The 16,461-nt window shown below is 45.8% G+C and overlaps 1 protein-coding gene across 1 annotated transcript in view; it reads right to left on the bottom strand.

Annotated features, from left to right (window-relative positions):
- The window catches only part of LOC8025060 (phospholipid-transporting ATPase ID), a 95,117-nt gene that overhangs the window by 36,779 nt on the left and 41,877 nt on the right, over window positions 1–16,461 (bottom strand). Inside the window, exons 3-7 of the mRNA XM_029973213.4 lie at window positions 9,932–9,990; window positions 9,270–9,383; window positions 7,341–7,439; window positions 4,137–4,271; window positions 275–345 (exon numbers count right to left, since the gene is read on the bottom strand). Coding sequence (XP_029829073.1) covers window positions 275–345; window positions 4,137–4,271; window positions 7,341–7,439; window positions 9,270–9,383; window positions 9,932–9,990 — 478 coding nt within the window. The remainder of the gene's footprint in view (window positions 1–274; window positions 346–4,136; window positions 4,272–7,340; window positions 7,440–9,269; window positions 9,384–9,931; window positions 9,991–16,461) is intronic.

Below are 16,461 nucleotides of genomic sequence, written 5' to 3'. Positions count from 1 at the left end.
AAAATGTTTTTACAGTATACATATGCAGTACCAGTGCCGTCACCAGGGTCAGCAGCATCTGCAAAGGGGGGCCACTGCAACAACACAACACCCCCCCCCCCCGGCCCGTTGCCCCCTTCTTCTCCACTGGTTGCCTGCTGCTATCCCCCCCTACTGCCCAACTACACCCAAGGCAGTCCACACCCGCCCCCCCCCCCCCCTTATGACACCACTGTGCAGTACACACAGTATAGTAGTACAGTCCAATACAGCCGGTAGATGAGTGCATTCTCACCCATCCAACTCTGCAGTCTCAATGTAGCACAGCCCGTTAGGCTCACTCGTTGACAGCAACAGCAGGTCTGCCTACAAGAAACAGGTGCACCGTTGGAATCAGTACTGCAAACAGATTGGCCTTTCTAGTTTAGCAAGTATTTTAGGTACAAAATAAAACTGCACAAAAGAGAAAAAGACAAGAGAGTAGATGGGACAGGTGTTCCTTGTTTGTGTGCACAATTTTATTTTGTACCTAAATATGGACCAACTAGCCCGGCAGCATTCTTTACATGGTTAACAGGTCTTTTTTTTTTTTCAATGTTGAACACAAGCTTGCAAAGCTTCCAACTTTACCGACGAGAGATGGCAGAGGACCAATGGCAAAACCTTGATCGCTCCAGAAAATCAGGCACACACAATCAGTTTGCTACCAGATGCTGGTCTCTCCAATTAAACATTAAAAAAATTGACCATCATGGGTCTCATACATACCGTATTTACTCGCACAATGAACGCACTCGCGCAATGAACGCATCCTCCAAGTCGGCTCTTAAAATTTCAATTATTTTTTCTCTCGCGTAATAAACGCACCCCCAACTCTGACATCAAAATTTTGCCCCCCCTCCCCCGCCCCCCCCCCCCCCCCCCCCTCAACCAATGCGCGCGAAATGAACGCACTTTTCTATCCTGGTGCAGCGAAGTCGCGAATGCATGGGCATCGTGGGCGAACAAAACGCCTTGCGAGAGGCGTTAAAAAAAAAAAAAAAAGATCTAACGGAAGCAAAAAAAAACAAAAACGTAAAGAGGCTTTTTTTTTTTTTTTTTTGCACACAGCGCAGTTTTTGGTCCTGGTGGCGCGCGCCGCGCGCGCAAGGAGATAAGAAAGAGAAGCGGAGAAGCCCTCGCCTAAGCAAAGCGCGCATAATGAAGGCATCCTTGCCCCAGCCTGCCTTCGCCTCCTCCTCGCACTTTGGAAAGAGAAGCGCGAAGCCCCCAAAATGAACGCATAAAAAAACGGCCGCAAGAAAAGAAAACAAGATCCAACGGAAGCAAGAAACAAAATAACAACATACAAAGCACTTTTTTTTTTTTTTTTTGCTGCACACAGTGCAGTTTAGTCCCGATGTCGCACGCCGCGCGCAGGGACGCAAGGAGATAAGAGGGAGTTTTCGTAGATCGTTTTCGCCGTCCCGCAAGGCCCTCCGCAACCCGCTACGATAGCGGGAACTCCACAGTCAAGGCTATCGGCGCGCAGGCGCAGCAGCGACTTCTTCGTTGCGGAACGCTTAGCGGAGGGGGCAGCGCGGTCTACGAAAACTCCCTCTTAGGGAGTTTTCGTAGAGAAGCGGAGAAGCCAGCGCATGGGCAGCGTGGGCAAACAGAACGGCTTGCAAAAAACGGCAAACACGAAAAAATTTTTTTTTTTTTTTTTTTTTTTTTGCGCATTGCAGGGTGGTTTTGGGGTCGCGCGCCGCGCGCAACTCGCCCCCTCGCCTAAGCTAGAGTGCCTTCATGTCATGAAGGCACTCTAGCCTAAGCAAAGCAAAGCGTACTATGGATGCACCCTCGAGACAATCGCAGAGCGCGTGACGGCAGCGGGAAGAAGCGAAAGAAAAAAGTTTCCGCGGAAGTTTCCTATTTCCACCATTTTGCGACGGCGCTGGCGGCATCTTCATCTTCGTGTTGACTGACGACGCAGGGATGGGCCGTTACGCCAGCCACACGTGCGGATTCAAACTTAAAGTTGTGGAGCACGCCACTGAACATGGCAGCCGCGCGGCCGCAAGACATTTTGGCGTTGACGAAGTGCGCGTCCGGTATGGGAAACCGCTGCGTAAAAGGTTGCAAGCCGCAAACAAGACGCGTCGGGCCTTCCGATGACCGAAACAGGGAAAGTTTCCTCGCGTTGAAGAGAAAGTGCTCGACTACGTGACAAACCTTCGGAAGGAGGGTTGTGCTGTGTCACATGAGCTGATACAGAATCACGCACGAGCCGTTGCGAGAAAACATGGCATCTCAGCGCAGGCTTTCAAGGCCAGTAATGGCTGGACGTTATGCGACGGAACGGACTGAGTCTCAGAAGACGTACGACACTGTGCCAACGGCTCCCCGCGAGCTACGAGGAGAAGATCATTGATTTTCAAGACTCCATCCTGTCCCAGATTGGAAATGCCGATCAGACCCCCCTCAACTTCGACTGCCGAGAAGTACGACGGTGGAACAGAAAGGAGCACGCAGCGTCCACATCCGAACAACGGGTGCCGAAAAACAAAGGTGTACCGTTATGCTAGCGGTGACGGCGGATGGCCGTAAGCTCCCGCCGTACGTCATTTTCAAACGAAAGACGATTCCAAAGGGAAAGTTTCCCACTGGCATACTCATTCGTGTCCAAGACAAGGGGTGGATGTCGGCGGACTTGATGGTCGACTGGATCACCACAGTGTGGGGCTTGCGGCCGGGTGCCCTCCTCCTGCCATCGCTGCTCGTGCTCGACAGCTTCCGCGGTTACCTCGTCGACAGCGTTCGCCGCAAGTTAATCCGTACCGATACCGCGGTCATTCCGGGTGGCCTGACTTCAGTCCTGCAGCCGCTTGATGTTTCCCTGAACAAGCCCTTTAAGGACAACGTGAGGAGGCTGTACACCGAGTGGATGGCAGCCGGGAACTACGCGTTGACACCCGGGGGCAAGATAAAAAGGCCATCATCGAAATGCTCTGCTGGATCCTGGAGGCGTGGACGATGATTCCCGCTGACATCATCGTCAAGAGCTTTAAGAAGACGGGGATCTCCAACCGACTTGACGGGACTGAGGACCACCTCCTTTGGGACCACGACGACGACGATGCGGCTAGCGACATCGAAGACGCGGCTAGTGAGATCGCGGAGCTTTCCGACTCGGAGTGAAGGGAAAGTGAAAAGAAACAATAAATTGAAAGCGTGAATTGTGGCCGAGAGCGTAGCTGTCTTTTTATCATAAAGGTGAGTCGCAGCGTTTCGGTTAATGTATTTCCCATTTCAGCATTCCAAAATAATTGCTTGCGATTTTACCCCGTATCCCCCAAAGTTACGTCAGTTTTTCGAAATAATGTCCGTTCATTATGCGAGTAAATACGGACTCAAAAATTGTTACATCGCTTTTTACCTCGCCTCCGGCCACCTTGAGAGAAGGAGGAAGGAGGAAATCCCCTCACCCAGAGACTCTCTTTTGTGTGTCCCACAAGTAGCTCTTGTCTCTCTACAAAATTATAGAAGATTAACCCGTCACTCAAAATTCGTACAAAAGCAGCACCGCAACTATACTCCGTTTCACCTTCCGTCCGAGCGCAACGGACGCTAGGAGCCATCCCAGCCAATGCGGCGTTGAGGGAGTGTCATGCGACCTTGAGCTCCCTATGTCGCTCCACCCCACCGGCAGGTCACGCGCCTTTCTCCCGGCGCTGGATCGGCTGGGATGGCTCGTGGCGCCCACTGCGCTCGGACTAAAGGTGAAACGGAGTATAGCCCCTAGTTGCGGTGGCCCGATAGCTGGCGTGCTTCAGCCGCTTCGGTGGTTGGAACGACTAGGACATCCTCTTGATGTCAGCCTCACCGCAGTTTTGCTTGTCCTGAAACGAACTACGACACGATTGCGGCGGATATGTCACGTGCTCTCCGCTCCGCTCGGAGCGCTTGCCAGAGTGGGCCGTTTATAATGAAAAATACAGCCATCAGGCTCAAAATACAAACGTGCGATTGTCATTTACGGATATTGTGGATCATATTCAGCCTATTTCTGAACATGACGAGTATATTTCAAATTTCCTTGAAGTATCTCCTTAAAGCATAACACAGGAAGAGCATTGAAAGCGAGAAGCGAGTTGCTGCCTGAAGGGACAACTCACTGCGACGAACTGGTCGTTCTCCATGAAGATGACATCGCCGACTTGAACTTTGTGCCAGCGCTCCTCTACAATCTGTCCGCCACGGAGGACCTTTGACAACCGGTTGTTCACTTGGTTGTCACTCTGGTGGCGTTGCTGGAAAACGACGCAAAAAAACAGCTTGCACCCAAACACAGTCAAAGACAAAACAAACCAGAACACAGGAATGCAGCTTCTGGACTGTGTTAGTGCAAGTGGCAATTGGTGCTGGCAGTTAGGACCAGATGCCACAGCTTCAGAGCTCGCCGTTACCTGGTTCAAAGGTTACTATAAGCGATTTTCAGAAATTTGCAATGGGAAAATGGTGGCCAACAAAGCCCATGAATACATGGAGGTTAATGACGTCAGCTACCGGGAAGGGACTCCATTTTCACATTGAAAGTTTGAGAACATCATTTAAGTTTATAATAACTAAATGAAATTTTCACCGTTTATAGTGCTTATCCTTCTTTTTATAAATCTGATGTAAGATGCAATAAAGCTTGTCTTTTATCTTCATGCACATGCAGGAAAAACATGTTTTTGTGCAAACATGAGGCGTGGCAACACACTTAAAAGTGTTTAGTAAAATAAACGAATTAGCTCCTCTGAAGCCACTGAGTGCAATGAACAACAAAAATAATGTGTGTGAGACCTATTTTATTTTAAAATAAATAAAAATCGCAGAAATTCCATTTTCAATGGGCTAACAGAAGTTTCCTAAGGGGGGACACTACTCAGAAAAAAAATTCTGCAAAAAAAAGTTGATTTTTAAAATGCCATATTTACCCACTAACATTTAGAGAGTATTCCCAGAAAGTTATATTAGTTTACACTGCATAACTAGTTAACTTTTTATAAATTATTTCTGGTCCGCCGATGCTAAAGAAAAGGTAGGGGTTGGAGCACTTTGAACACATTTTTCTCCGTTCCATTTTTTTGGTATAAATTTTACTTTAGGAAAACTATCGTTTGTTAACGGGACAAGAGGAAAGATTCACTCATTGTATTTCCTAACTGGAACTTTATGGGCAATGCAACTGTGGAATTGTTTTTAGGGGCGAAGCTCCTTAAGGCCCGTTCACACTCTTGCGACCGAGTACGACTGAGTGAGACGAGATCTCTTAAGGCTCGTTCACACTCTTGCAACCGAGTACGACCGAGAGAGACAAGACCGGTTTTTAATCCTTTTACGACGTCTTAGGACCAGCTCCGCAGCAGCGCGCCTGGTCCTAAGAAGTCTCAAAAGGCTTAAAAACCGGTCTTGTATCTCTCGGTCGTACTCGGTTGCAAGAGTGTGAACGAGCCTTTACAACTTCTTAAATGTTTCTAGAATGAGGGAACACACTGACATTGTGGCGCCATCTACGCGGTGACCCTAGAACTGCATTTCACAAAAGCGAAGGTTTTGCGGGATTTCCGAGGTCAAATGTGCGTACCACCCATAGAAAGGCTCGTTTATCACATTGACAAAAGTTTTTCGAACCAAAAAAGAAAGGATATTGCGCGAGAAATAAAAAAAAAATATGCCGGACCGCCGAGTTTACACTGCTTCCCAATAGATGGCGCCAGTGTGTTCTCTGGTTTAAGAAGTTTTAAGGAACCCAGGTTTAAGAGGTCGCAAGCAGTCGCAAGAGTGTGAACGGGCCTTTAGGGTCTAGCCTTGTCCGGCGTCCGTGCTCACATCGATTGCCATCCCATTTGTCTTCTTAAAAAAAGAAAAAAATGTTTGCGCAGTCGACAGGATTCGAACCTGTGTGGGGAGACCCTAATGGATTTCTAGTCCATCGCCTTATCCACTCGGCCACGACTGCGGGATGAGCAGGGGGCTCTAAGATGTGGTAGTGACTCAAGAGCTGGGGATGTCATGGATGAAACGTTGCATGTAGCCGCTCAACGTCTATATAGGAGAGGGCACTGCAGTCAAACGCTCAAATAAAAAAAAATCAGCACCATTAGCACTACCTATGAACAAAATCAGTTTTTATAAGCACCACCAGAGCTTCGCCCCAATCAACATCATTCACCACGTGGAGATGCGGTCATTTTTTTTACTTTGTGGATGTCTTTTATAAAAGATGTTAAGATTTTGTCGACGACATAAAATAAATTACTTTTGAAAATTTTGTTTTCAGAGTTGCACTCTCCAGGTATTCTGCTGCAGATCTAGAGTAGAAAAATGTAGGGTATTACGTTAGTTTCCTAACTATAGTTTTCCTAAACGAAGTCTGTGTGTTCCTGATAAAAACGACTATAATTTATTTACAATTCATGTACACAGACGAAACTTTGCACTGCACTCTGCCTTGCAAATGCCAGCATATACAATAAATTTCATTCCTATTAAGCTATAGGTTTAAAAGTTCACACTCTTGGGTAGTGTCCCCCCTTACATGTTTTTATGAATAGAAAAAAAAATTCTTGCCAAACCTATATAATTGCTACATATTCTAAAGTATATGCATGCCAAATTTGGTTGTGATAGCACAATATTAAGAACAAAATTTCTTGCTGTGCAGACTGCCAAGATGTTCCAAAATTGCATTAAGAAAACAATGCGTTTGAATGTTACCATAGATTTGTAGCAATACTCCTTTGCAGCGAAGAAAAAGAATATTTTGTAAATTTTTCCATGAGAAATTGAAGCTACAGAAGACTTTGATAGAGAGGAGATGGCTAGGCCTACATGTCAACATAAATGGGATGGCGGGCGACGTAACAAAATGGCTCAAATTATTTAATGCTGTTCTGGGCTGCCGGGAGGTCTTCAAATGCGTATTTGACTAATTTTGCAATCATAATCGGCCCTTCACTAATATTTTTCTAGATAAAATATGAAGGATCAAAGATAATAAAACACCATAAAACCCATAATCACATATTTTGCAACTTTTGAATGAGCTAATGGTTAGTTATGAAACTTTGGCATCTGGTCCAGACCACTAGCACCACATTTGGGCAGTGGTTGAGCGTTCGGCGATGTATAGTTCTTTTGCAGTAATAAAAGCACTATGGTAATTTTTTTTCTCCTAAGACACGTTGTACATTATAGTTTTCTTTATAAACAAAGAAAACGGCCTCTAGAAAAAGACAAACAGCACCTCGCTGCATCATTAGAGCAATTTGCGCACCCTGGTATTAAAACAAGCCGTGCCGCACTCAAATCAAGAGGGTCAAGGGTCTCACAATGTCATCGATGGCGTCTTTCAGGGCAGTCAATAAAAGCACAACAACCAAAGGCACGGCGGTGGTCCACGGGGTCAGGGAGGAAATCTGGGGGATCATCTGCAAGGCAGCAGATAATCCCCAACCGGTGGATTAGCCATATGAGGATCATCGTTCAGGGCTTAACGAAACAAGAGCGACAGAAGCCGTACTGCAGCGATACCCACATGATGAAAGGAACAAAAGAGTAAAGCAGACATATAAAAAAAACACTCACAGACAATAGACATCTGAAAAGTAGAGCATAATTTCAGAATGGTGAATTAGCCACAAGGCAAAGCAGTGGATAATTCTGAACCGGTGGATTAGCCAAAGGGCAAAGCAGTGGATGGTCCCAAGCTGATGAATATTAGTCACATGGCAATGATGATTCAGGGCATAATAGCACAAAAGTGACAAAGTCCACACTGCACCAACACAAATGTAAATAGAGCAAATAAATATAGTACATGAAGGGGTTAAACAGCTCAGTAAAGGAAAGAAAAGACGCAACCACGACAGGACAAGGCTGTACTCGCCACTGAAGTTAAATGAACGAAAAGGGCACGGAAAAAGGAAGAAAAGTAACAAACAGAATCGCAAACCAAGCATCACGTCATCACTGAGATAAGAACCCTGCCCGACTCAATTCATTCTTGACCTAAGGAACACTATCTTTTTTAGACAGCATCACAGAAGGTTCGCGCAACCCTCTCCCAGGCTTCCAAGAAAGCACCCCTCACACAGGGAAAGATTGACAAGGGAAATTACTGACACAATCTTTATTGCACGAGGTGTGCGTCAGCACTGAACCTTCTGCGACGCCATCTGAAAAGGAAGTTGCATTCTTGAGGTCAAGGATGAATTGCGTCGTGAAAGGTTCTTATCTCAGTGGTGACGTGGTGCTTGGTTGGCGAGACTGTTTATGCGTGTTCTTGATCTGATTAAGATGGCTTACTTCCTTCGTGCCCTTCTCATGTTAAACTTCAGTTACGAGCACAGCATTGTCCTGTCGTGGTTGTGTGGTTTCTTTTTTTGCGTTTTCCGAGCTTTTCATATCCCTCAAGTACAATGTTTACCAACTGGCCCAATTTTTGCGCTGCTAAAGAAATAAAGCAATAATAATACAGAAACACAGAGACAAAGGATGGCAGAAAAAGTGGGAAACAATGATACATGTGGTATGTGTTCCCTTTTTTGTGTCGTCGCTTGTCTCCGGTTTTGATAGTGTTTGATGTCAACCAGCTTGTTTCTTCGTCGAGAAAAGTAGGTTGGATATGAGGTTCCAACATGCTTTGAATTCTGTTGTCTGTTTACAATTGCCACCTGTTTGTATTTAGCGATTATACAAGTAGGTAAATAAAACAGACATCAGAGTTTACCAAAACCTGGTAATACTGGAGTCTATGCAAGAATAAAAATAGCAAAATGGCACCTTGTACGGAAGGCTCTAATGCTATGAGAGTATTAGAGCCTTCAACTGAGACGGGGATTTTCAGCGCTCCACCTATAGGTGTACCCACTCTCACAAAAGGACCTCAAATCCCATACTCAAAATAGCTTTAACATTTGTGTTATATTATTAGAGACATGACAGTTTTTACAGAATTTATTTTAATTAAATATCTCTTTCAAACAATGACTGTTTTTTCAGAGCGCTTTTAGTACAGGTTGTCTTTACAAAATCTTTATCCTACAATTAGAATTTCACTCTAGAAGTAAGGACAGCATGAAAGTACTTTCTCGAAATAATAAATTTCTCATTGAAAGAAGAGTCCTGCAGTTCATTTAGAAACTAGAAAGCAGTAATCAACAAGTTCCCAAAATAAACTGTTCACATAAACTCTCCAAAGTGTGCAGCATTAGTTACATTGTAAACTTCACATAGCAAGGAGAAATTTCACCACTTACTTGCAAGACGAGGAGACATAGGAAATAGAAGTTTGCGAGCCGCTGGAACTGCTCAAACAAGTTGCGTGGCAGAAACGTCAGGAGGGAGTACTTGGATGTCTTGATGTAGTTGTTCTGCCGAGAAAACAAGACAAAATTCCTTATCAATCTTGAGGAAAACCTTGAGGATAAAGAACCGAAAAAAAAAAAGCACAACAGAGTTATGCATTTTGATTGCCTGTGCCGAACAATAGCATAAAAGCCTCACAAAAAAGTATTGCCCAAGGATAGTTGAATTTGTTACAATCTGAAAAGCTTACAATAAATTTAGTAGATATTATTTCTTAATAACATGTCCTGCATGCCAATATTATCTTGGTGATATTCCTATTCATTAGATGCATGGCTTCCAATTGTTGGTGTTTACCAAAAAATAAGTTTTTAGCATCCGTACAAAACAAATGACCAAAATATTTCTTTTTAAAACTAAATAAACAATGAAATGGCCATCGACTATCTTGATGAGTAAATACTGGGTAATCCATAACCTAATCTGTTAGAGCCATAAAAAAATGACAAACGCTTTAGTGTACTTTTCAGCAAGACAAGTAAAAAACACAACAGAAAATTACAAGAAAAGTAAAAGATGCAGCCAGAGTCGAAGAGGTCAGCCCCAAACTCACAGCGTAATTGAACTGCCCATTGTGTTCAGGGTCGTTGGCGCGGATTCGTCTCTCCGTCTCTGAAAGATGGCACAAATCGCAAACATTGAAACGTTGATAAACAATGTTTCAAGAATTAATGCTCATCGAACGAGCCAAAAACCATGATCCGACAAACACTACAACAGTATAAACCTCCAGTGCCTTTCTTCAATTAACGCTTTTGATCTCACACTGCAATGCACAGAGACGTGCTGCACTTCAATAAAAAAAATTCAAACCACTTGAATAATAACAATATTAAGAATAATCTTTATTTAAAGTGCCCCAAAAAACTACAAAGGTCTTTTAATCGGTACAGCTTCCCAAGAACACTATGAAACCGCCCCCCCCCCCCCCCCCCCCTTTCCCTCAGGAAAAAAAAAAACAACCTACATAGATCATTGCACTTAAGAAGGCACCGACACATTAAAATCATTTTTTCTAATTGTTTGAAAGGACTGAAAACGATGCCTGGACATTACCCTCAAAACTTGAAACTTGGGAATTTAGTGTTTGTGAAGTAAGAAAACAATTTCCAAATGCCGAATTTGAAGTTCCTGCGCGATACGCGCCAGTGGAGTGACGTCAACATCTGAGGGCTTCCGAGAGTCGAGTTTCTTTCGCGCCTCTGCTCCGAAAGCGAGGAGGAAGCGAGAGCGGGAGAAGGGCGCCGGCGTCGCGGGAACCACCGTACCGGGAAACCGGTTTCCTGCGTGAGTGCCGTGCTGCGCCTATCGCTTCGAGCAGACGACGGTGCCCCGGCGGTGTCACAACCGAAACTACGATACACAGACACCAAACCCAATTGTTTTGACCGTTTGACGATTTCCTTTTCGAAGTTTGAGAGGCCGTCGGGGTCTAAAAAAGACCACTTTGTCCGATTCCCCAATTCACCGATCACCCTCTGCTACATGCGCCGAGCGCCGCCATGTTTTCCGAGGGAGGATAAAAATCCAGAAGGCGACATCACAACGGACTCCGATTTTTGGTATTTCAAAAAGAAGGGCCGCAGTGCGTTCGCAATTGCGTTAAAAAACATGTTTTACGATTGCCGTTATTAAATGTTATAGAAATGTCGCCTACAAAGCTTCTAAATTTCATGATTCTTGACGTCACGAATTAAAAGAAGCGGTGAACAGGTGGCCTCAACAGGCGGCGGAACACAGAGGCTGATACACAGATGTCGTGATCTGGAGTTGGGATGCTGTTACACAGCAATGGTATTCGATAAAGAAGGAAAACGTTACACTGTAAAATGATTTAAAATAAAGAAAAGCATTTCTTGCACTTTTCCCTACAATTCTTGCATTTTCTCTATATAGTTTGCAGACAACGCACAGCTTTTCCTCTTTTCCTAATTAGAAAGAAACATGATTAAGCAAAGCCAATCTCTCAATCTCGCCTTCACATGAAGTATTCATGAATCGGGCAGACACAAGCCCCACCCAAGCACGACCGTGTTTGATAAGATAATCAATCAAACAAAACGTGAAGAGAAACAAAACACCTGAGACGACAAACAACCAAAGAGCGTCTTTCAGCAGAGATGAAACACCGGAAACATTGTGTCACAACAAGCAACCCTAGGGACTATGCCATATGCTCCTGAACTATTCATGTGTCCCCAACTGCATACCAGCTCAAGAAACAAACAAAAAACAAACAAACAGGAACACTTGAAAGATGAATGCAGTATGTACACAATTTTCTGGTGTCAATCCTCATGCAGTATTTTTTCCCCAGACATTTCAATTTAATTCTGCTTTTCGTGTTTTTGTCACTTTTTTATTTTAGGGATAGTATGTCCGTAGATTAAAAAAAGAAGGATGTGAGACAGAGGGAAGAGGCGGAGAAAAAATATTTTTCCCCACGGTCCTTACGACCTTAGTGACTTCTTTCATCAGCTTGCATTATTAAGGAATGCTACTTCTCCATCCTTCCACATTGACTTTGCTTTCCCCCGTTTCTTTCGTATAGATTAGTGTCCCCATTCCCTTTTCTTATTGTCTTTAGGGATTACATGCCGCCAAGCTTTTTGAAAATTTAAACAGAAAAATGGGAAAGGGAAAAAAAGCCGAGTGGAAATTGTCTTCCTTCCCCAACATCTCAATATTCTTACTCAATATCTTTTTCATCTTATGTTTCTGGGAAAAATAATGTCCCCATTTTTTTCCTTCCATACAATTACTTTCCCCTTACCTCCCTTTCTTTTTGAGGGGGAGGGGGAAGGGTAACAAGGTCCTTTGATTGAAACCGAAAAGGCAAAACGCAAATAATAATGTCCAGAAGAGGGGGGGGGGGGGGGGGGGGGGGGGAGTCGGGGGGCATCTCAGCTTTTACCTGATGCCTTCCCCCATTTCACATAATAGGGGAAGTCCCTTTTTCTTCTCCACTACCTCTTTCTTTGTCTTTTTCTTCCTCTCTGCCACGTTCATTCATTCCCCCCATTTCCCTAGCTCCAACTCCTTCCAGGAAAAACATGGACCTCGATTAAAACACGGAACACCACAGAAACAAAACAAAATTAGGAAAACGGGAAAAGCATCCCCCCTCCCCCTCCTGTTCTCACCCCAACCCAAACTGATGAGACAAAGCCTTCCCTGAATGCCTTCATCTTTACTCAATCAATGCCTCCGCCCATTTCTCTCCTTTTCCACCCACGGGGAGAACGTTGTATCCCTTTTTTTCCTTCCTGTCTATTTCCCCCTCCCCTGCCTTCTCCATTTTCCTTTTTCTCAACTAGGAAGTGCCTTTTCCCTCCCGATTTCCCTTTTTCCCCCCAGGCGGAAAGAGTTAAATTCCCTTTTCCCATGACCGGCTGTTTTTCCCCTCTCCTGCCGTCTCAATTTCCCTTTTTCCCCCAGGTGGAAAGAGTTGCATTTTTTTAAATCCCCGTCTCTTTTCTCCCCTTTACTGTCTTTCCCATTTCCCTTTTTTTTCCAAGTAGAAACCGTTCTATTCCGTTTCTTTCTTCTCTGTCCCTTTCCTTCCCTTTCCCTCACCACCTCCGTTCTCGAGGTCGAGAAGACACACCGCGTCGTCGTCTCCGCAGGTGCGCGCTCACCTCCACCTCCTCCTCGGTCCAAGGCCAGCAGCCCCGAGGGCTCAAACTCCGAGAACGGGCTCAAACCCCGTGAGCTTGTCTCCCCTTCCCTCCCCACGCGTACCTACCTCTACGGGCTGCTCACTTATTCACGCGTCGCGGACAGCTCTAGCGCGCTCCGCGTGTCGCGTGCGGTCGGCTATCTGGGTCAAACCCCGGGTTCTGGCCCCCAGCCTCCCCCTCCCCCAGGTGCCGTGCCCTCCAGTCATCAACGCGGGACACGCGGACGCCGTGCTTTGACGACGTGTGCCCAGGCTTGTCGTCTCAATGAACGCAACCTCTCTCTCTCTCGCGCCCTCCCTTCCTCTCCCGTTCGCGCCAGCCGAGGCGCGCGGTCACTGCCGACAGAGATCCCTGGCCGCGCCAAAGCTGAGTGACCCGCGCGGGCAAAGTCACAACCGTTGCGAAACGGGACACCACGGCGTGGTGAATAAAAATTAAGAAATTCGTGTTAAATGTTGCTGCTTAGAATCATGGTTGGAAATCACTGTTGTTTGAAGCTCATCTGAAATCGCGGGAGACGCTGTTCGGCCCCCCAGAAATGTTAAAAGAAGACCGCGACAATGCAAAACATATCGCCCTGAGCTTCCACACACCGTATATAAAACCGAAGGAAGTCGACTGTTCGAATCGCCATTATCGCCTATTGCGCCCCCACTGCACTGACAGAAGTGTAGGAATTATTCAGGAAAGGGGGCGGGAGGGGGGGGGGGGGTGACGGCGATTTTGCCCCCCCCCCCCCCCCCCTCTCTTTGTTTCGACGCCACTGTACACTGAGCACCAAAGTGGCGGTGCCCGCAACACAATCGCGCGGAATGGTGTGCGGGGAAGGACGAGGTTGTCCAAAACCCGCTAACTGGCACTGTTGCTGATTCCCTACCCATGCAAAGGGAGCCTTTCAGAGCCTGCAATCCAGGAAATTTACGTCAGCTGGCACAAATTTAAAAGCGCGGTCATTTGAAACGCGTCGCACGTGGGAAACCGTGGCGATGAGCGCTAGACGCTTGTAACACTTCGATAAAGCCCGATGGCGTTCTTACTATATAACTACTCCCATACTTTTTTTATATACATATATTTTTTTAGAGCGCAGCTTCTGGGCGTCCATTTCCGGGTATATCGGCGTCGCTGTCGCTGTCGCCGTCGGCGTAACCGCTCACGTACGCATTATGGGACGTCACAGACCTATACACCAATTCAATTTCCCGCTAAATTTAGCGAAGAAACTAAACGGGTGTGTAGGTATGTGATGTCTTCTAATGTAACAGTGCGCATTCAGTTTCTCCGCTAAATCTAGCGGCAAAACTGACGTCACACGACCTCAACACCAATTTAGTTTCCCCGCTAGGAAATGAATGGGTGTTGAGGTTATGTGGCGTCAGTTTTCCCGCTAAGTTTCCCGGGGACACCGACTTTGTGCGTAAGTCTCGTGACATAAAGTCATGTGACATCACTTTCTCCGCTGAATTTAGGGGAAGCTGAATTGGTGTTGCGATCACGGGACGTCAATTTTCCGCTAAATCTAGCGGGGAAGTGAATTTATTGATAGGTGACGTGACACGAACTAATGTGACGCCATTTTCCCCGCTATATTTAGCGGGGTAACTGAATTAGTGTTGAGGTCACGTGGCGCCGATTTTCCAGCTATATTTAGCGGGGAAACTGAATTGGTGTTGAGGTCATGTGGCGCCAATTTTCCAGCTAAATTTAGCGGGAAACTCTAACGTCATGTGACATCACAGGCCACAGCTTCACGAGATACGACTTAAGAAAATCCGAAGCAACTAGTGAAAAACGTTTCACGTTGAATGAAAGAAACGTATATATATATTTTTTTTGTCACTTTTACATTTTCTATTACGGTATATCACAAAAGCAACATACCTCAAGAGCTGCGCTCTAACTTCGCATTACAGAGAAGCGTAAACGCCTGTAATTTATTCTTAGTTTAGATTAAATTATTGGTATTATTTCTACGTCACACTCGTTGGGTCCTCTAATGCCAAACACTCGCGGCCTTGCGTTCTAGCTCCACTACCGCGCTTGATACACTTTTGTGTCCTGCTCTCGTCGATTTCTGACAAATCAAACAGGTCGATGCTATATGCAGGTATACATTCCCCCATTAAAGCTGTAAAAACAAACAAAAAACGTTATGAACGCGCGTGTTTTTGTTTTTTTTCTAACGAACAAACTCAAAATCCTCTTGGGTCCCGAGAAGGAATTAAGCAAATTCGAAGAAAGGCTGTGACGTCGTGCCCTTCGACGGAAAAACTCTCCATTTCACCTTACGGTGGAGTAGAGTAGACGCTACAAGCCATCTCGATCAATCCAGCACTGTAAACATATCACGCGAATACATGCTTCACTGCGTCCCTCCTAAAGACCACGTGACACTTACGCTGCACTGCACTGGCTGGGATGGCTCGTATCGTCCGTTGCGGTCCATGCATCGTACGGTGAAATGGAGCAGAACTTCCATTTGCTGACTTATGCAGACCAAGATTGACTTCAGATAAGACGCGTGCAGTCCCCGATAGATTAGGACGGTCATTACCCAGTGGCGTAGGGTATCGATTTCTTAATGGCATCGGCGCCATTCCGCAGACAATGTCTGGCTTCCGGTCAAGTGCATAACCCAACTCCGCGTACTGATGAACATCACAATTGACTCGGTTGCTGCTGCTTTCTCGGAACCGAACACTTCGTTGGGAACACAAAAGAAACTCAGCCATGAGCTGCCCCCTCACAAATGCGTCGTTCCTTTTATCTCAATTCGAGTCTTCCATGGTCTTAGCACGTGACACGCTTTGACTAAATGGCGGAATGCATAGTAATAATGACTGGCAACAGAAGGAATAAATCAAAATCCAGACAAGGGACGTTGTCCCTTGTCCAGAGTTTGTTTTATTCTTTGTGTTGCCAATCATAGTTACCAACACGCTCTTCAGTTAATGCGTAGTAAGAACTTTTCCGAAACCGAAATCGATCGCTGTAAATGGAACCTTAGAACATTCCAGACGAAACAATGCGTTGAGTCATGCTGCTATATATGGTCTCTGAAAGGACGAGAACGGAAAAATGTCCTTCCGTTGTTTCGCCTCCAGCGCGAACTTTTTAGCTTCGATAACACTTCGGCATCCTATGGGTTTCGAACGTGCACGTGCAGACACAGCACGACGAAACAAAACGAGCGCCCGCTGGAGGTCAGGTGCATTTGGAATTGAGACACCCCGTTGTTTTCGTCCTTTACATAGGGAGTATTCACCGGCGGCCATATCTGTGTGCGAGACTGCTGAGCGCGTGCTGACGGCGAGCTTCCACAGTTCTTTTGCAACGTGCATTCCGCACCATCAAGAGTGCCGGTCTTAGCAGCCTATTGATGTGAGCTCGTTCTGAGCATGCG

The sequence above is a fragment of the Ixodes scapularis genome, unplaced genomic scaffold (genome assembly GCF_016920785.2).
Source record: "Ixodes scapularis isolate PalLabHiFi unplaced genomic scaffold, ASM1692078v2 PGA_scaffold11__112_contigs__length_91849675, whole genome shotgun sequence".
In the NCBI taxonomy this organism is placed as follows: domain Eukaryota; kingdom Metazoa; phylum Arthropoda; class Arachnida; order Ixodida; family Ixodidae; genus Ixodes; species Ixodes scapularis.
This window is presented reverse-complemented; position numbering and strand designations above follow the sequence as displayed.